General features: G+C 39.2%; 1 protein-coding gene across 5 annotated transcripts; it reads right to left on the bottom strand.

Moving 5' to 3' along the window:
• Window positions 1-341: 341 nt before the first annotated feature.
• clockb (clock circadian regulator b) lies at window positions 342-20,218 on the bottom strand. 5 transcript variants are annotated; one of them, XM_053329841.1, is made up of 24 exons: window positions 20,099-20,218; window positions 17,742-17,831; window positions 16,618-16,756; window positions 14,913-15,001; window positions 13,717-13,776; window positions 13,310-13,458; window positions 12,631-12,722; window positions 12,109-12,198; window positions 11,813-11,933; window positions 11,375-11,488; window positions 10,964-11,082; window positions 10,662-10,744; window positions 10,316-10,422; window positions 10,059-10,206; window positions 9,715-9,790; window positions 8,838-8,982; window positions 8,482-8,587; window positions 8,177-8,303; window positions 7,869-8,027; window positions 6,988-7,188; window positions 4,779-4,972; window positions 4,528-4,657; window positions 3,928-4,062; window positions 342-3,730 (listed from the first exon to the last, which is right to left on the bottom strand). In XM_053329841.1, the coding sequence occupies exons 4-24, from the start codon at window positions 14,927-14,929 to the stop codon at window positions 3,476-3,478; spliced, it is 2,628 nt and encodes an 875-aa protein (XP_053185816.1). In that variant the 5' UTR covers window positions 14,930-15,001; window positions 16,618-16,756; window positions 17,742-17,831; window positions 20,099-20,218; the 3' UTR covers window positions 342-3,475. The 5 variants fall into 5 exon arrangements, with proteins under 5 accessions (XP_053185816.1, XP_053185782.1, XP_053185800.1 ...); XM_053329807.1 differs by having other exon boundaries at window positions 4,779-5,002; window positions 8,177-8,305; window positions 8,484-8,587; XM_053329825.1 differs by having other exon boundaries at window positions 4,779-5,002; window positions 8,177-8,302; window positions 8,484-8,587.
• Between the last annotated feature and the right edge of the window lie 1,437 nt (window positions 20,219-21,655).

Below are 21,655 nucleotides of genomic sequence, written 5' to 3'. Positions count from 1 at the left end.
TGTGGCCCTTGATCAAAAATGAGTTTGACACCTCTATGCTGGAGGTTGTACAACTTTGGAAATATTCAAAATGTGACCTAACGACAGGAAAAAGTCCTGACAAATTTTTTTAAAATTTCATCCTGAGTGACTCATTTCTGTCCAAAACTTTGCTATTTCAATAGTCGTTGACAATTAAAAAACCATAAATATCAACCTCATGAAAGCACAAGTGCAAAAGTCAGATGGTCACCAAAGTCTGGGTACATCAACTGGGACTCTGGATCCACCGACACTGCCAACCTTAAGAGCTGAAAACAGTCCAAAACACAACAGAATAGCTGAAGACGTGTCACGTACAATATTTGCAACTGTTTTTATTTTCAAATTGACCAAGAGGGGAGAGAGGGTTATAATAATAGCAAACATTTTGCTTCAAAATATTGATTATTACATTTGACTTTGGGGTAGATAAAGGAGCACAGTTCAGCAGAAGAAGGGATATACATACATACATACAGTACAGGTAAGCATAGCACCATTTTACACTGAATACTGGTGTTCTTAGCTTTGTGTATGTGTACAGTATTATACTAGAACTAGGACTCTTCAGAACCAAATTGTGTAGTGGGCAGGTGATCTGTGTGTCTGCGTGGAGGGGGGCCTCGCTGTCTTTCCAATATCCTACACCTGAACTTTCAACAACTTTTTAAACTCTTTTCTCAACCAGATGATGTCAAAAAAATTATTGCAGAAAAATAAATGAAGAACATACTGGTGAAACTTTTTTTTTTTAAACCATGTAAAACCTGTAAATAAGATTGTATGTAAGATTCTGTATGTGGACGCTTGCAGTGACAAACACACTTTTACTCCCCTTGTTTTCCTTCATCACAAAGCCTGTCAAAGCTTCTCCATAATCAACAGTTACAACATCCATTAGTCTCTTTAAAACACCTTTACATTCTTTGGGCTGGGTATCAGTGACACATACTCAAACTATAAACATTTCAACATTACCCTTTAGAGTGATGCCATAAAAACACACTAGTCTATAGAGGATCTACATTTGCTATGTGATGGGTGGAAGACCTGTTTCGAATAGTAAGATCCACAAAGTAAAATCGTTCTCTAGACTCTGAAACTCCTGCTTTATCTAGAGGGTTACTATGTGAGACCGGTCCGGTGTGTATTTATCATGATAAGTGCTTGTTGAGCAGTCCGTCATTGTAAAACAATAACAGCACCGATCTCCTTTATAGCTTGACTGGTGACCAATGCTCGGCATTGCCTAACATCCAGTCACACATCTGTTTCCATATGAAAATATAATGGGTTACAGTGACAGTTAACATGCATACAAATGCTCTCTCTCACACACAAACATGTATTCAAGCTGAGCTGTCCCACACACTTGCAGGCTTGCAGAATTCTGAGCCCAACCGGAGAGGAAGATTCTTGAATATTACAATTATTTCTTTATACTGCAACGCAAGAACTGATTGGCTATCACCAGGGGAAACCAATACTGACCCCCAAGTGATACAAGAAGTAGGATCAAGACGAGGAGATGCTATATTCGCACGTAGTCCAAGTAACACATACACTCGTGCACACACACACACACACACACACACACACACACACACACACACACACTGAGACAAAACACATTCTGAATGCTCCTTTGCCAACCATCACGCTTCCTCCTGTCCGAGGCTTTTCTGTTTGATATGGCTTACAACTGTGACACAGAGTCTGAGCTCAAATCCATGTCTTAATTAAAAGTGAAGGTGAGCCCAGCCCTGCTATTAACTGCCGTTTGTGAACTGAGAGAAAAGAGAACTACACTGCAAGAGGATTTCTGAGGCCTAAGAAGAGAAAGAAGGATGAAACACTGATGATACAGAAGACCATGGGACAGTGTTTAGAAATGTTCACTGGTACAATGAGGTCTGACGAGGGTTTCTCGACGACCCCCTCCCCCGTTGCAATAATCTTAAAATCATGATTAAAAATAGTACTATTGTTTTGTTACTCTTCTCATTGGTGACTTCCCCGTCTACATTTTTGTTTTGATGAGGAAACAATGTGGAATGCTCCAAGAAATCTGGGTCAAATTTTCTTCCGTCACCACACCCTTTGTGACACTTCTTCCTCTCTGGTCTTTGCATCATCACTGTCTAATCCTTCCCGGTCTGGTTCCAGACTGAGGCAGACGCAAAACTTTCCACATTCCTGAGAATACAAGTACCATCCAGCAACTTCAAAACCCTTACTAAGTCAATTATCGTAAGACACAAGGGGCATCAAACACACACACACACACACACACACGCATACACACACACACATACACACAAACCAACCACAGACACTCATGCACACAAAGATTGTATTCTCAAAAACACACACTAGCTCACAGAATCACACCACAGTTTACAAACAACTAGGTCTTGACAGTGATTTACTGTACACAACCACATCAAGTGCTAAAGTTCAGGAGGTCGAGGATATACTGTTTGTTACGTATAGGGCTCTCTGACTGTTAAAAAATAATCCCTTCTATATACACACGCGTGAACTTTATTAGGGGTAATATCTTTTTTGGAAAATATATACGCCTTTGAGTAGTCTGCTCGAGAAAAAAAACAAAACATAATTGACTATGTTATTGGCACTTGGAATCACTAAACCCGTTATACGTACAGTGATCATCCTGCAAAGAATTCAGTTGAACTGTAATCTAGTCTCTTGCTTAACATAATTTGTACTTGCAAAGTTACATTTTTTGTCTCAGAGACAGTGTTTAAAAACACAATTTTTCCACAAAAAACCCCAGCCCAGCCTTTTTTTTCTTTAAAACAAACTGACAGAACTTTAAAGCCTTATTCTGGACTTCTTTTGTTTTTTTTTAGAGAAGGGAGGGGAAGGGGGGGAGGAGGGGGTCCGAGTGAGCACGTTGTTGCTCCGTCTTTGACCAGAAAACACTTGAACAAAGTAAAAAGTCATTTTTCAAAAGCGACTAATAAAAGCTTACACAGTTATTCTTTCCATGCAATCATATAAAATACTACATTTCTGTTTCCTGTTAGGCTATATTGGATATTTACAAGTTTTTTTTTATCATACAGTAAATCTGTACAAGGTCAGTCCACTTTTGACACACCTTCAAAAAAACAAAAACGAAAAACAAGTCCATCGTTACCGTGGCGATAAGGTGTTCTCTGGATTTTTGTCAAGTTTCCACAGAGACTGGAGCTCCCTCACACCCCGCCTCTGATGAGGGAAAGGGGGATTTTAATCCATCCTGTTGCCATGGCGACAATCTTTGGTGAGTTCCTTGTGGACTCACTGGTTTTCCTCTTTCCTATGATTCGCTCCTTTCAGATGGAGGGAGGGAGGATTTTTTTTTGGGGGGGGGGGGAGAGAAAAAAAAGGAAGGAACAAAACAAATGTACGCAGCGATCCCTTCAAGTTTCTGTGACCCAGGACTTTACTGTGGTTGGCTGCTGACGCTGTCAGTCCTATGTGATGATTGGCTTTTCTGCTGTTTCTGGGGCTGCGGTTTGAGCTGCTGCTGGTGCCTCTGGTGGTGAGATTGTTGTGGTTGTTGTTGCCGCTGCTGCTGTTGTTGTTGTTGTGGTTGTTGTTGATGTGTCGCCTGGGTGAAGGTGCCCTGTTGTTGGAGTGGGAAAGCTGCCTGCAGAATCAGCTGGGTAGATTGGTTGCTATGGAGAAGACGAGTGCCCTGACAGAAAAAAAAGAGACATCAGAAAATGAGGCCTTCAGAACTTCTTATTCTCTCAGTGTTTCTACAGACACATAAATGTCTGCAGTTATTTCATAATTACTAATAGTAGCATAAATGTAACCCTAATAAAACATAAATAACATCACATCTGTTCCCTATTTAAATCAACAATAGTTGCTGCCCTCTACAGATACCTGTAGAAACTGCTGTTGTTGCTGCTGCCCCTGCTGGCCGCTCTGAGCCACTACAGTGGTCTGGTTTTGGCCGTCGGGCTGACCCTGTGGAGGTTGGGCTGGTTGAAGAGTCAGGGTCTGGGTTTGTCCTCCCTGCTGAAGGTACACAAGAGTTAACATTGAACAAAAAAGGGGAAATGTTCAAATAATGCAGGATTTACTGCTTTTAGAGAGATACTTAAGTTGTACCACCTTCCTCTTAACATCTTTTTATAATCTTTCAAAGATATTTCTAAGGTGATGGATCATCTATCATTTAAACTTATCTAACTTTACTGAACCTGTATTTTTGTAACCCACTAGTCTCTTGTTCTTTTAGTCATTTATTAAGAGTTAGAAAAGTAAAGCCAAAAAAAAAAAAAAAAAAGATCTTTTCAGATTACACAGCTCTATTTTCTTTCTGCATCTTTAACACTCTCACCCAAAGGCATCCAACTATAAACACAGTCTGTGGACGCCAAGTAGCTGACAGTTTTAGTGCCTCAAACATGATGGATGAGCTATAATTAGAACAGTGCTCATTCCTTGTCTTTGGCAGATGTACTTCATTTACTTTCTTACCTGTTGTCCACCAAAGGGGTTGTATGCGGTGACCACCTGTCCCATGAACATGGAGGTGGGTACCATGACTGCGCCACATGCCATTGGAGCCGTTACAAGCTTGGTCACCAGCTGCTGCCCTGCAGGAAACCTGAAGAGAGTGAAACAGAGAAAAAGGAGGGTAGAAGAAAATCCATAAAACAAACTGTTACTGCATACATTTACTTAGACAGCTCAGTTTCAGGCGGGTTTTCAGGTTATTGTCCTCTTACCGGATCTGTCGGTCCTGTGTGAAGGTGGCCACAGTTGTGCCTTGCGGTGTGTTGTTCTGCGGCAGGCTGGTGCTGATCTGCAGCACGTTGGGCTGCCCTGGCTGGGAAATCATCATGGTGTTGTACAGTGGGGCAGATACAGAGCCCTGGGGCTGGGGCTGGGGCTGGGGCTGGGCCTGGGGTTGGGGCTGGGCCTGGGGGGGCTGCTGAGGCTGGCGTTGAGGCTAGAGAGTGGCAATATGTGGAGAAGGAAAGAACAATGTCATGAGTTTCTTTAAAAGAGCAAAGCACACTGACTTACAAAAATAAATAAATAAACGGATGTTCAACCTGCTTCTAATTTGAACAGTTGAAACTGTAACTTTACACATTTTGCCGTTTTGCTGACAAAACATCATCTTAGATTTACTCAGACCAGACAGCAAACACCACAGCATCTACATGGTCTCACTAGCTGGGTGTACATGGACTCTAATACTCAAGTCAGAATAAAAATGTTTGCAGTATAGTGTGTATAGTTCAGGTGGTCAGCGAATAAATGCTACAACTCAGGACGAAAGCCTGTCCTGCTTGCCACCTGCTGATGAAAGTGAAGGGGATTAGTGTCAAAGTTAACAACAGTGGGCTAACCTTACTTTAAGTCAGCCACTCCTGAACAGAGAGGACAAATGTATGGCTGCTAGTCAGCTGGCTGAATAAAACTATTACATATTGACATATCACGCTGATGTATTCATCACTTTTGTGCACGTCACACAGCTGTTCCGATTAAATGCATCAGCGCATGTGAACACCACAAAGTATTAGATCACATCCCATGTAAACAGTTGACCCATAATCTTTAATTGGAGTGATTTCAAATCGGAATGAAAACAAGTACGCATGAGGTTTAGACTCATTTATATATATGTATGTGTGCACTGTCTATATATAGATTCTAGTTTTCATGCAGGTTTTATAACTACACTAAGGTAGCTGACTAGCTCATGTGAAACACCCTTTACCTTTTACCTCTCTCCCTCTGATTGGACATTTTATGGTTTGATAGTCTACTAATGTGTCTAGAATAATGTGATCTGGAAGCTGTACTGACGATGGTGTCTTGTGTTACTTTGTACCCATTAAATCAACTGATTATTCTGCCTGCTGGGAGGGAGACTCATCTATCTTCTTTGTCAGTGTTTGGGTAATCTCTATGAAATTAGACGGATTCCAATACATGGAAATACTATCATGTGCTGTGTGCCATTCCTGTACATACTATCTGGATATTTGAGTATATACTGTACAAATCTTAGTAGTAAACTGTTTAATGCTGTTAGTATACAATAAATCAACATAAAACTGTTCTACTCCAACAGGAAATGATACAATGCTTGGCCCATCAAATGTAAAATGAAACTGTAGAGAGATACAGCCAGTTAAACTAAAACATATTCTTTTTTTTCTAAAATTTGTAAGTAGTTTCTCAACCATTTAAATGTTTTACAGCTGTGAGCAGCTCCTCCATTTCTGTCCAACAACAAAATCTGCTCTGATATTTATATTTAGTATGAATTTAGGACACCACCATGGTGCGAAATCCGTTGCTGCTTTTGTCCTGCCTCTGTTTTGAATTAACTTTATAGTGAAATGACAAGTTGATCAATGTTTCCTCAATAGCACAGCACGATGTGTGTCTCCAGCGACAGTAAATATGACAATTTGTGTTATTCAGTACTTCACTGTCACTGAGTTTTCTGTGAAGTTTCTCACATGATAACACATACTAACAGCATGCCCTGTGGCTCCTCCTGTCATGTGAATGAGGTGTAAACATTACTACTTCACAGAACAGTGCTGTGGTTTGTGTAGTTTGTGAAATTCTCCACTAAATGTGAACAGAAGTGTCAAAGTTCACACCAGATCACTGTTCTTAGAAGACACTGAATACACAGTAAATAATAAATGTTTGACTTGTCCTTTCAAAGTTACCGGTATGACTAACTTAACTGAGGTGAGGAGAACTTTAGAACTGTAGTCTGCGTGTGTTTTTCCATCTCAGTTAAAAACCAGCATTCTGAGGACATTTTGGCCAGTGCTCAGTTTAGGGTAAGGGCTGGGTTTAGGTATTTAGTTATGATGGTTAAGGTTAGGGTAAGGGATCAGGGAATGCCTTGTGTTAATGAGTGTCCTCGCAAAAACAAATGTGTGTGTGTGTGTGTCCCACCTGTGTGAGGGAGTTGGTCTGCTGCTGTAGGCTCTGCTGAGGAGGAGGAGCCTGCTGCTGGATGGTGAGCTGCTGAGTTCCTGAATAGGCAGGGTTAACTGCCGCTTGCTGCACTTGATTGGTCAAAGTAGTTGTCTGCGGGACCGACCCGACCTGAGGGAGCTGCACGTTCATCGCTCCACCCTGCTGCTGCAACAACATCTGTAAAGATGGAACATTTTAAAAGTCAGGCCACAGTAATCTGTCTGTCCAGGTTTACATCATATGTGATTATTTTTGTACATTTATTTGCCCAGAGTTTATGTGTTTATCATAAAAGAATAATTTACTGGAGAAAAAATCAGCAGCGTGCACACTAAGGTGGTGAAGCTCTGTCTGTTATTGTTTTTTCCTCTGAACAGAACTAAAATAATACATAATGCATGATTGTAGATGTAGGTCAGGCAAAGCCAGGTACACAACAGAAAAAGACAAAGGACAACATACCTACTGATCTTTTAAAAGAGAGGTTTCATGCTAGCTTTGTTTGACTTTCCAGCAGCGATGCTGTGAGTAAAGTAAACTACATCGACTGCAACCTTTGAATTTAATTGGCTCTCTGGTTTATTGTTGAAAAATATATTTTTTCCAGTAAAAGGTCAAAGTATTTTATCATATTTAACCTGACAAACTGTCTTTCTATTGCCAAACCCTAACCAAATAACACTGAGGACAGAGACAAAGACATATGAAAGGAGGAGAGAAATAAGAAGATTTTGGATGGAGACAATTGTTGTTTTTCAGTCAATATACTATTGACTGATTTTAATTAATATACAACAAGCAAACTCAGCCTAAATTAAAAACCTATTTTATCAAAAGACGTGTAATCTACAGCTCACCTGTATGCCCTGTCCCTGGACTTTCTGCAGCTGCTCTTGAATGTGTCTCAGCTCCTCCTGCTGCCGCTGAATATTGGCCTGAATCATTCTGGTCCTTTGCTCCAGCTGTTCCTTTAGGTGCTGCATGGCGTTCACCTGCGCCGTGAACTCCATCACCGGCTGCGGGTGGAGAGAATAGAAACAGGTCACTTACTACAGTGGTATTAACTGCTTGTATACGCAGTTAGCAGTAATGGATGTTCTGATGTTAATTCAAACACTGAAAAATGAACAGTACAAACTCAGCAGCCACTCATCTTCATTCTTACCTGTACGTTTGCCTGCAGCTGCTGTGGTTGTTGCTGCTGCTGCTGCTGCTGTTGTTGTTGCTGCTGCTGTTGTTGAGTGATCATGCCTGGAGTTACACTCTGACCAGTGGTTTGAGAGCTCATTGACTGCTAATATAGAGGAAACAAGAAAATGAGGACAACTGTAATGTATTAGTTTATTATATTACAAGTCAATGACTGCCCTGTTATAAAACAACATTAAGAGCAGAAAATTAAATCTCTGTGATACTCATGGTGACAAAAGATTATCTGTCAAAACATGAAGTTACGATCAATGACGTCCCACCTGGCTGCTGATGGATGAGCGACGCTGTGATGTCATCTCCATGGTGGAGGCCAGTGACTGCCGAGGAGGCGTCGCCGTGTCCATATGTAGCTTGGAGGCTGTCGCTGCAGAGACAGAAACACTGATGAGTAAGAGTCCTACTCAGACACTGCTGACGATTGTGTCCATACATGTCATCTTACTGCAGGGCTTTGTTAGTTGCTATGTCACTGCCTCCTCTCACAGTATAGTCACAGTATATCTGATTAGCATTACATGTATGTCTATACACTCTGTGTGTGTGTGTGTGTGTGTGTGTGTGTGTCTGTGTGTGTGTGTGTGTGTGTGTGTGTGTGTGTGTGTGTGTATCCTTACAAGTGCAAGTGTTGTCAGAGACATGTGATGAGGACTTGCGGGAACTACGTGAGGAGGTTGAGGGCGTCCGGCTGTGGTCAAATCGCTCCAATGCCTCCTTGAGACTGGATGTATTCAGCTGTGACTCTGAGCCAGAGTCCTGACTCTGGAAATAACCAAGCATACAAAAAAATACTGTTCATAGCTGATCTTTCAACAATAATTTCAGACTGTACACAAGTAAAAATAACAGGCCTGAGCAAAAGATCATTCAGAATAAAATCCATGAAATGTGATTTGAACCCACAAAAACATACTGCACGGTGAATACACTCGAGCCAGCTATTGTACCAATTAAAAGAACGAGATTAATAACCCAAACCAGCCATTTATTAACAAGTACAAGTGTTTCATGACAGGAAAATTGGATTAACGTAAGATTAACAGCCACTATCCTAATTACCCCCATGCAAAGTTTGATTTATGATACAGTATCTGTTGTTCTCCTCTTAATGTAATCACAGACCCTTTCATTTAGGTGGCATCAGAGGACAACAGTCAATTAGTCAGATACTTGTAGACACAGTAACAAGACAGACATGTTAACAACGGCTGACGGAACTCACTGAGAAATAAAAATGGATAACAGATGGGGGGAAACAGGCTTTTTTATGTGAACATTTACAATGATATAATGAGGTTGAATACAAGTAGTAGTTACTGTAAGTAAAGAATTTCACTCAAACAAATCAATCTATCAAAGTTTAATCAGTAATCGTTTAATGATTACTTCCCAAATTCATATCTATAGTTTTTTTTAAGTAATTTATTTTGCAAACTTGATATATTGTGATTAATTTCATTATCTGTATTATTATTATTATTATTTTTTTTTTACCTTATCCGCAGTGACCTCTGGGTTGGATTCCTCAATGCCCAGCTCCCTGCGCTGTTCTGCCCTCACCTCTGCATAGCTGCAGACAAAAAAAAGTAAAAGAAAAAGAAAAAGGAGGTTTTAGGGACGACAAGTGAAAGAACAAGAAGACTGTGTACATGAGGGATGTGAGGACAAGTTAGAAATGTTGTGTCACCAGTAAATAGATCATAGAAAAGGATAGGAGGAGCATTGTCTTATGATCTCATGATGATAATGTTTAATCGTCAGAACAAAAAATACCCTCAAAGTGTACCATCACTGAAAGTATTAAAAAAAAGTAGGGATGTGCTTTCATCTGGCAGTACCTGACTACTGTATGTGTGCAGACAATAAACTCAGGCCGAGAGTTCCACTGGTGATAGGTGATGTAGTAGTGTGTTTGCAGCCATATCCACTGTTGACCTTTAGTCAGGAAACGGTAGTAGCAAGACTTCCCTTTACCGTACTGCATCACTGAGCAGGGGAGAGACAGAGAGGCAGACAAGCAGAGCAGTGAGTACCGATTAACAAGAATGACTTTTACAAAGTTGAAAGCCAAAGTGTGTAAAATGTGAGCCCTCACAGTGTTCGTGACACTTGGCTAGCGTCTCCAGATCGTCCACATGGTAATAGTCGTACCCTGATGTTCCCAGAACCTCAAATGGCAGGTAGCCAATGATCGGTGGAGCTCTGAAAAGAAGAAATGTATTCATTATCATTCACACTGACACAAAAAAGGAAGGGAGGGTTAACAAAGTCCTGGTGCTCAGAAGTTAAGGTGACCTAGGTCAAGTAAGATGCTCTTGGGTTTTGGTCAAATGTATCGAGAAGACAAATCTGATGCAGCACAAATGTAAATATGTCAAATGAGTATCTCTGAGTGTTGTTAGGGATTATACACAAATAAATGTGTGTGTGTCCATGTTTACCTGTGGTCTAAGAAGAGGAACTTCCATTCAAGACTGTGCCTGGAGGTGAATTCTTCATTGGGCTCTTCCACTGTACACATCTCCTATGAATATATAAACAACACAAGTTTAGCATTAGAGGACAAACATTTTGTTTATTTCTTGATGGTATTTATGCCTCGATGTGGCAGCTTAATTCAACAACCACATGGTGCACTGAATAAAATGATTGATTAATGATTCAGGTTTATTTATGTGTGTGTGTGTGTGTGTGTGTGTGTGTGTGTGTGTGTGTGTGTGTGTGTGTGTGTGTGTTGGATTACCTTGATAAATTGAGGTTTGGCCAGCCGGACAGTGGCCACAAAGCACACCTGGTCGTCAAAAGCAGGCTGTAGCGATCGCTGTAAAACCCCTGCCAGACCATTCCTCGTCACATTGGGAACTACACAACAGAAAACAGAGTGCCCCATTGAAGAAGTTACACTGTGAGGCTTTCAAGGTGATTGATGACTATGTAAATAAAAATAATATCAATTTTTACTTAAAATGGGCCTCACATGCAGGGTTTGTGTCACTTTGTATTTTTGCACATTAACATTAATATGCAAGCTTATGATGTGAAAGAGCAAAAAAATGTTAAAGCTTTTAAAGTGATTATTGCCTCAATTTAATGCCATTTAGCTACTTAACTACACTCACACAAAATTTAAAAAATTGCCATTTAAGACTCATACCATTGTTGAGTGACTTGAAGTTGCCGATGAACTTGACATATTCGTAGACGGGGGGTTCTTTGGGGTCAATGGCCCCTCGCAGCATATGACAGCAGAACTCCATGGAGTTCTTAGCTGGAAAAAAACACATTATTTACCAAAAAAAAAAAAAAAATTACTCTGGTAATGTGTTCAAAATGTTAGATGGTGCTGGATTGATAACATAAATGTTAAATCCTGTATTTTTACACTCAGTTGCTGTACTAACACTCAGCACAGCACTTGCTAAACAGTTTTAAAAGCAACTTGAATTTTTGCCAGAATTGAAGTAATGTGCATCCTGATAATGTTAACCTGAATAATAACCTCCATCACATAAAAGAGATTTGCACTGTACCCTGTCAGTCTTGCATACAAACACACAGCACAGTACGGGTAATATGACAGGGTGTTACTGACTCTTTAAGTAATCGGAGCTGAGGCCCTCTTGGTCGGTGGGGTGCGTGGACAGAGCCTTGTACACCTCAGAGTGTTCCCCAACTGGCAGAAAGTTTAACAGGTTCTGGTCCACCAAGTCCGCCTAGAGAAGAAACACACACATAAATTACAAGAACAGCCAAACTCATTTTAGTGCACACAGGTCATCCTGACCTGTTCAATCTGAACTACACAAAGAAATCCTTTTAAAGCTTCCTTATTCAGCTCAGTGGAAGACTAATTCATACCGAACTAAAGAAGGAACCAGGGTTACTCACCGGTAGGTGTTCTAGTAGTGAGGTGATACTCTCAGAGACGTAGAGAATGTTCCCATCAGTCATTATTGCTATAAAGAACCCATCCAGAGCCTGATAATGTAAAACAGGACATGGAGAACATTATTTGACATTGGTCTTCAGCTGCAGAAGTTAAAATTGAATTTTTAATAATTAATGGATTAAATTAATCCAACAGGTTGTTTTCGCAGGAGACATCACAGCAGAAAAATCATAGGTGTTATTACTAATAACATTAACGATGGCTCTGTTCTACTCAAGTGTCTCATGACAGTGAGCCAGCAAACACAACACCAGCACTCTGAAACTGAATTCCACCATAATTACTTTTATTATTTACACCTGTGATTTTCCTACAGTGACATGTCAAAATATCTTCCATGAAAAAGACCTTTTGGGTTTGTTAAAGTGAATTAGAAATGAACACACTACCACGGGAGTACAATAACAATGAACACGGCTTCTGTGTTGCAAAATCATGGCACAGAATGTGAGATTTCTGACCTCGAGCATGAGCTGGGTAAACTCTTCGTTGCTAAGAAATGGAGGCTTCCAGTCCTGCCTGATTTCACTGGACTCTGACTGGGCTGCAATTTCTGAAGGAGAGAGAAAGTGAATGGAATTTTTTAAAAGAAAAATCAAGTCTAGGAAAAAAGTGAAGTAAGAAAAACATGATGAGGTGACACGACAACACAAAACCAAAGCATGCAATAACAAGATAATAATAAGACAACAGGCCATAAAAATGTATCGACAGTACAAGGCTCAAAGTGAAAACAAGGTAGTTAAAAGAGAACTGATAACACAGTTCATAATATTCTGTATGATAATGATGAGAGCTGGAAAGGAGAAGGGTTTCTTAAAATGAATAGCAACTCAATCTCAAACACATAATTAATTGTGGCAGAATAATCAGAAATTGTACATTGAGTTAACAATAGACAGTTGAAAGGTTCAAATGAATTGAAGGGTAATTTGCCCTTCACTAACTACACCCATGTCTCATAAAAAGTGTAATAAAAACATATTTCCTTTAATGAGCTCTAGTAATAAAAGTAAACAAACACAGACAAGAGAGTACACAAGAGTGCGAAAACCTAAATATAGAACCGAAACCGGCCAGCCCGTGAGGTGTTCCACGTAAACACAGGAAGTGAGGTGAGGGTGGTAAAAATGAACTGACCTTTGTGTTTACACAGGAAGTCGATGCTTTTCTGCAGGATGGTGGATTTGTCCATCTTCCTGGTATTGCCTGGCAGCATGGTGCCAAGCTCCTTGATGAGGACATTGAACTGGTCTCTCCTCTTCTTCTCTGACTTGTTTCGGGACACGCTACAATCAGAAAACACAGGATTAGATGCTAAATTTGAAAAACATTAAAAATACATTTGCTTGTTATGTTTATTTTGTCCAGATTGGTTTAACATCATGAATCGTGTGTTTGAAATGTTGGGTTAATTAAACAGGAGAGGGCAAGGCAAAGACAATCCTCGAAAACCCCTGGGATGTTTAAATGAGTAGGGGTTGGTGTGTTAATATTTAGCACATACTACACTTAGCGTCACTCCAGCGAGTTCATTCATAACTTACCGTTTTGCTTTGTCCTTTTCATCTTCTTCCATCAACCCATCAAAGATGCTACAATCATCCCTGTGTGAGGAGAGAAATGTATTTACACACATTGTTTTTCTTGTTCCTCAACTTGCTCTGTGTTGTCCCGTGTGTGCACTTTTGTTGACAGCTTGAAAGCAGATATGCATTGTTAATAATAGCTAATGACGGATGTTGGCTAATGAGAGGATTGCTACATGCCAGGAGCAGGTTTATTTTTGGGTCACACAAAAAAAAGAGAGTGAGACGGACAGAGAGAGGAGGAATGTGTTGTTGTGCTTGCCAAGAACGTTATGAGCGTATTTGTGTTCTTGGGGTTTCTGCCTACGTTTCAAATAATATGGGTCAATACTAAAACTACAGATGCACCAATTTCAATTTTCAACTATGATTTACTTATTTAATAAAGTCTGACCTGTCGATTCCAATTTTCTTTCTTTCTAAGAACTATAATTAACAACATATGAAAACTTTTTTAAAACTTAACCCTTGAACAGAAAGTTCAATCGTATGTTGACAATAAAACATGAACACAGTATTTGGTTTTCTAACTACATGATAACTCAAATGTGACCCATATCTGATTTGTTTATGACAATGTTCAAGTCGCATTGAATCTGACATTTCCAAATTCGATTCAGGCCACTTTCAAATGTGGTACTGAATCCAATACATATCGGATTTTTTTTTAATGCAACCGCAATCTGAAGTCAGGTCGCATTTAATGCAACTTAGACGTTATTCTGGAGCAACACACAGAAACACACAGCTAATGTTCCGCATAAAGACATTATTAAAGTAGTAATTTTCCTTCTCCTCTTCCTCCTTTTTCACATCACCCGCTCACAAATTTGCCGGCTGCCACCACACACGTTAGACCATAAATGAGACTACCACTAACTTCATCAGCTGTTGCTGTTGCCATGTTCGCTTCCGTAAACACTGTTCTGTGCGTGACGTCATTAATGATCAACTGAGCATGTATAAACAAAAAGTTTTATAAACAGAAAGTGTGTTAAACTGCATCAGAACACAGAGACCAACGACTGCCGATTTAATGACTTACTGAATTCAAGATGAGAAACTATTTAATTACAGGTTTTGCTTCACTGGTATGCCATAATAATAACAACAATGGCTTTATGTTTTGCAGACATGTATAGTGCTCAACATACCCTATGCTTGATGTCATGGTGGCTGCTGATCAGGGCTGTGGCTGCAGTGATTTGCTCTTTAGGCGTGAGGTAGGCATTTGGAAGACCACCTGGAAAAAAAACAAACACGTTAAGTACTAGTTATGTGTAATGTTGAAATTTAGTGGACTGAAAAACTCAAGTGAATGGTTTATCAAGTCTTTTTACTTTTATGAATTTCAAATTGATTCTCAATTTATCTGAGATTTGCTTTTATTTGTACACATTTGCAACTGCAAACATGCAAGCATTACAAAAAAAAAAAAAACACCACACACTCATCTTGACATCTTGATAAATAAACACATTTAAAGTTTTTCTCTCAGTGTGTCAATCTCCAACCCAAATCACAATAATAACCATACCAAGAAGTTCAGAAGACCAGCTTACTCTGGTAGCTCCCTTTATACTCTAATACACAACTGACTCATATTTCTAGTGTCAACTTAAGTACATTTTTAATAATAACACAGATGTCCAAAAAAGAGCATATTTGAGGTCATCAACATATGTTAGGTAGTATAGGCCTAAAAACAATGCAATGAGATTGACTCAGGATAAAAAGTAACAGTGTGTATGACCAATCCTCAAACTCTTTCGTAAGGTAATTTAAAGTTACTATAAGGAACTTTCATTTTGTGCTGATTTTAGAACCCCTGTGAACAGAAGCTGTAGTGTTTTCCCACAATTAAGACTGCATTTCCCATGAGCACCACTGCCTCGTGATGTACAGTATCTCACAAAAGTGAGTACACCCCTCACTTTTTTGCAAATATTTTATTATATCTTTTCATGGGTCAACACTATAGAAATGAAACTTTGATATAAGTGTACATCTTGTATAGCTTATAGATTTACTGTTGAATTGTATCAAAGTTTCATTTATATAGTGTTGTCCCATGAAAAGATATAATAAAATATTTGCAAAAATGTGAGGGGTGTACTCACTTTTGTGAGATACTGTAAAGATCGTGACTAGTGGGTGCATTTGTTTTGCAAGCAAATGGAAGAAAAAGCTTCTTATTTTTGATACTATTTTTCTTTTTAAAATGTTAAATAAATTGTCGATGAGAAAGCAAAGTGAACTTTGTTTTAGGTTACATGTAAGGCTCAATTCACCACCAAATGTAATTGTGCTTTAGGACACTGAAACAATGACAAAATAACATTTTAATTCTTAGATTCACTCTTTTGTTCTCGCTATACCACCACTCGCTCACTTTGTTCACTCTCTAGCTTGCTCGACCACTGCTGTTCTCTCTCGCTATTTTTCCCCTTTAATCTTTTTTTAAAAAATGAGTCAGGAAGCCGACAACAAGTATAGCTTTACTTTTAACATTATCAAGCAAAGAGAAACATCCTCCTCTCATCCTAGTAAAGTCTTTGTACTCTCTCATGCTATAATGCTACATACAATGTAAACATAGGCTCTTCTGGTCTGTGTGTCGTAAATCATTTCGTCTTACTTGGCAGAGAATCTGACCCTTTGGCAGAGCTATACAGAAATAGCCAATCTACTCGCTGATGGTCTTGTTTGCTTATTTAAGTCATATAGAGGCATCATGAGACTGTTTCATAGCCAGTTAAAAGTTCCTTGTAGTAAACAAACACACATAACACTGCTATGTGCATCCGTGTGTGTGTGTGTGTGTGTGTGTGTGTGTGTGTGTGTGTAGTCAGTCCTCACCCCACTGCAGCTTATGCACGTGGTCAGTTAACGTCTTTTCTCAGGGGTCGTAGAAAGGGTTTGGGGTCAAAGATGTTGAGGTCATTAGGGGTCACGAGAGGGCACCAGACCACAGGAAAGACATGGTTGTCAGCCAAACCTGCAGAAACCAGAGCAGAAAACTGAGGTCACCTTGGGTCATACGGTCAATTTGGAGGCAGCTTTTAGCCAATTTTCTACTGCGTCTGATTGTATTTGCAGCTAAAACATTTCAATTTGAATTAGCCTACACTTGGTTGTAACCTACATGAATACAAAAAAAAAAGAAGGCAAATATTCATGTTTTATCATTTCTGAGCAGTCTCTCACTCTACTCATTTTTTATGCAGTGTGTTGGCTGATCAGAAAATGTGGGTTAAATTAAAAATAGCTCACTAGCATACACAATTTATTATTTCAGTATTTCATCATAACATGCAACAGGGTATTACTTCAATGTTATAACAATGATAATAATAATAATAATAATGATAATGATAATAATAATAATAATAATAGGTGTGATTTATATGGCGCCTTTCACAAACCCAAGGATACTTTACAATGGATAAAACAAACAAACAAATAAACAAAACAAACAATTTAAAAAAAATCAAGACTGAGCAGAAGTAGTTTATAATACTATACACTTTAACTGAAAAAAGATCCGACTTAGATTAAAACTTCGTCTGTTCAAATACATTTTTTTTTCATTGATAATGTCCAAACAGGTTTCCAGCCAAAGTAACAGGTAACCATTATACTAATTATCAACACAAGACTATCTTAACTACCTTTTTTAAATCTGTTTTACAGTTAGCAAATATCAAAATTGACATTGCTGCCATTTCTTCCAGTCAATACTATTGATGACTGTTTTAGTACCAATTTGTTAATTCTATTTAACTAACTAATTATAAACTGACTGAAGGAATAATGACAATGAATTTCCAGCTCAATGAGTCACAATGTTTTTAAAAATGAGTAACATACATCATTGCAGTGAGGAGAACCTGATTGAAATCAGATTATGCATATGTGATCTACTCTCTGGCAGTGCAAAGATCCAGTTGTGAAAAAGTAGTGATTCAAAATTGTGAACTTACTCTCTGGAATGTCTCTGTGGGCAACGCTTTCTGTTTTAAAGCCCCTCCTTCCAGGCACTGACAAACCTTTACGTGGGAGCCACACCTTACCTGTAACACAAAAAATGAGACTCCTTCACAAACATACCAAAGAACCTGTGTTCACAGCTTAGTTTGCATGCAAATGGTGGAGGCCGGCAATGAATGTAGATATTGTATTTGCTGGAAGTTCAAAACAGGAAATTAGTGCTGCATCAAACTCTTTTCATTCAAATTGCTTAACTGTTTGATCTATAAAATGTTCTTCACATTGTTTATTTTTTTTCCAACCAATAGTCCAAAGCTCTTGTCCACAACTACAAGATTAGGGCTGCAAACAACAAATATTTTAATTATTAGTCAATCTGATAGCTTCTCAATTAATGGCTTGGTTTATTAAATGTTTTGAAAATAATGAAAAATGCCCATTACACTTTTTAAAAATTGTTATGTCCAACCAATGGTCTAAAACCCAAAGATATTCAGTGTACTATAATATGAAACACACAACACACACACACACACACAATCAGAAAGCAGCTGGAACCAATTATGGCATTGTTACTCAAAAAAATACTTTAATGATTAATAGTTCCAGCTCTACATTAGAAAACAGCAGCAAATACATACAATTTAGAAACTGAGTCATGTTGGCATATTTGCTTGGAAAATCATGCCAATTAGGTCAACTCATGATTATTTTCATTATCAATGTATCTTGTCAATTGTTATCTTGTTTATATCAATTCGTTGTTTAGTCTATAAAATGTCAGAACATGGTAATCACTGTCTCCCAAAGCTCAAGATGCACCCTAAAATTTCATCTGTTCTAGCCAACAGTCCACAACTCAAAGATATTCTGATTATTATCAAATAAGACTTAAAAAAAATAAAAAAAACAGACAATAGTTACATGAAAATGTTCCTTTAAAAAATAACTCAAAACAATAACTGATCAAAATAGTGGGCAATTAATTTTCTGTCAATCACCTGATTGATTAATCAATGTATTGTTGCAGCTCTAATGCCAGCTGGCAAAAAAATGTAATGTTTGATCATACAGGAAATGTATGATGTCCAGGTGAACAATCTGACAGCAAAGTTGCCAAACTTGTCCAGCACTAATAAGACAAAAGATCACCTCTTGGATCACAATCTGCCCCAATGAACCCCGTCTAAGAGGATTTTGTTGTAAGATATGACTGTAGGCAGGAAGGTCACAGTGGGTACAGTAAAAACTGCACATAACAACACCATACTTGATCTTCTTGCAGTAGTTACAGTGTGTGAAATAAAAGTGAGATGCAAGCATTTCTGTTTAAACATCTTGATGACCCCACAGTGGCTCCACTCTGGGAAGCACTGGCCTGACCTACAGTCTCCATTGCCCACTGTACACTGTGCTACACTGCCAAAATGAATAAACACTCATACTAGCAACAAGGCCCGATGAAGACATGTAAATCCAGTCGACCAAAAACAGCAACCAGCAATGAGACAGACACAGTAAATTTCTTAATTTGCCTTTTTTTGTGCCACAGGTGTTCGTTATACAACCGAAAGAGAGCAACCCATATAGTTAGCTTAGCATGCTAACTAAGCTTGCTACCGAAAACTGGTCATTTAGCTACCTCGGGGAGATTTAACGCTACGCTTTCTGTCCCCGGTTGCTCCCGTTAACTTACACTCACGTATACCGACTGACACGGTTTATGACAGGGTTTTGTGAACAAACAAACAGGAGGAATATCATCCTTTAACCATGACGAGCTGGCGCCGAGCCTCAAGCTGTCACGCAACAACTGACATTGAAGGCAAAATAATCTGTAAAAAAAATATTACCGTCGGTTCTCCAAACACCGCGACGACACCGGAGACTAAACATCCGAGCGGAGAGAGATCCGAGTAAAAGCCAACCGGAGCAAGATACTATTTAATGTTAGCACAGAAATGTCTAAAAGCAGCGACGGTGGAAACATTTTCGCGGCAGATGTATGTGTACACACACACACACTCACGGGAGAGGCGTACACACACACACACACACACACACACACTGGCACTCGCTCACACTCACTCACACACATACACACACACACACACACACTGGCTGCTCGAAATGTGGGTCACTGGGCCTTGCTCTCCCTCAAGCGTGCGGAAACAGTCCCGAAGCCTCCTCTGCAGTCCCACTGCTTCCGCACGCTACAAAAAAGAGAAAGATACACATACACATACACACACATACACACACCGTTTACCGATCTCAGCGGCTGTGCTTCTTCTTCACAATCCGCTGGCTTTTAGGATATGCATTTTTTTTTTTTAACCCAAATCCTTACCTTCCCCGAATAAATCGACAGCAGCAGCCTCCGTGTTTTGCTCGCTTGAACGTTGCAGTCGAGGCGGTGGGGGCCAGGAGGACTCCGGGTTGGGGAGAAAAACAGGAGGCCTACTTCATATTACGACGTACAGTCATGCGCAATAGAGACAGCAGGGCGCACTATTTTGCAAGTACAGTAGCAGCAAAAGCGGAGCTGGGTGATCTCTCAGAGGGGGGAAATGACTCCGCGGGTTTTGTGGCTTTTCCAGCCAGACTAGTCCAAGTGCCACCTTGTTTTCAGGAGCACAGAGAATGAAATGATGTATTTGAAGCGAGGAACATAACCATAGATATCCAGTTAATTCATGTTTTATATGTATATATATATATAAGCCTATATAAACTATATATACTATAGGCTATGTACTATACATACATATATGTGTAGTACATATATATATAGTATATATTAGTATATAGTATATATAGGCTTAAAACTGTAAAACTGTCATTGCAAATGGTGCTATAATATTAATATGCATTAATAACACCACAATGTTTTCTTTCAGGGAATCACAGTTTAGGTTGCAGTGATTTTAGTTGTGTGAATGTGACATTGGATGGTGGCCAGGAGGGTGCAGAGCAGTGTAGGGATGGCCCTGTCTGATGGCAAGGGGTTTCCCCTTTTTTTTAATCGACATCCAATCACGAGCTCCACAGGCCGTGACGTTGCACCTGAACAGTGTCGAGGTTCCCTTGAACTTCACATTGTGGTCTGCTTTTTTGGACACAATAAACATATTGTATGAAATAAGATGTTCATATAATCATATACCCAAACGACCATGTCATTATTATTGACAAATCAGTGAAAATGATGTATAAAAGTAAGTTTATTACTGATCAAAGCTCCTTTCCAGGTAAATACAACCTTAATTAACATTAAGTAGCATTGAAGAAATTGACAGTGGCACACTAGTGAACATGTATAGGGCCTAATGCTGATGGTGATCACTATAATGAATTTCATGTTATCTGCAGAATATTATGTTACAACAGAGACAAAAATATACAGTCACGTTCAATCTCTTCTGAATCAAGTGTCTAATGAATGAGTGTGAAGTATTTTTGTATTGTGTATATGTTATAAATAAATCTGATTTGACCTGACTTGACACAATTCATATCTACATTCATATCATGCAAGATGTAAATGTGGCATCCATATAGATTGTTACTCTGCATTCTTTCAACCTTATTATCAAAAGATTTTTGGCTGCATCATCTTCCTTTCAATCAGTGCAACAGTGAGGCTGACATCAGCTCTGACAAAGAAAGATGACTGCTAAAAATGTAGTTAATTCTGTCCTGTGGCATGTAGTTCTTCAGTTCAGGAGATTGAGGAAGTAACAAAAGGTGATGATACACAGAAATTACACATAGAAAAGTATGAGGCACTGAATTGAAGCAAATTGAAATAGATTGTTCTGGGCTTTCCTGAAACAACAGAACAACAACTGCCTGTGATTGTGGGGCACAGGTCACCTCCCTGATAAGCTCTTGATCTGCCCGAGCT

The sequence above is a fragment of the Scomber japonicus genome, chromosome 2 (assembly GCF_027409825.1).
Source record: "Scomber japonicus isolate fScoJap1 chromosome 2, fScoJap1.pri, whole genome shotgun sequence".
NCBI classification, from domain to species: domain Eukaryota; kingdom Metazoa; phylum Chordata; class Actinopteri; order Scombriformes; family Scombridae; genus Scomber; species Scomber japonicus.
This window is presented reverse-complemented; position numbering and strand designations above follow the sequence as displayed.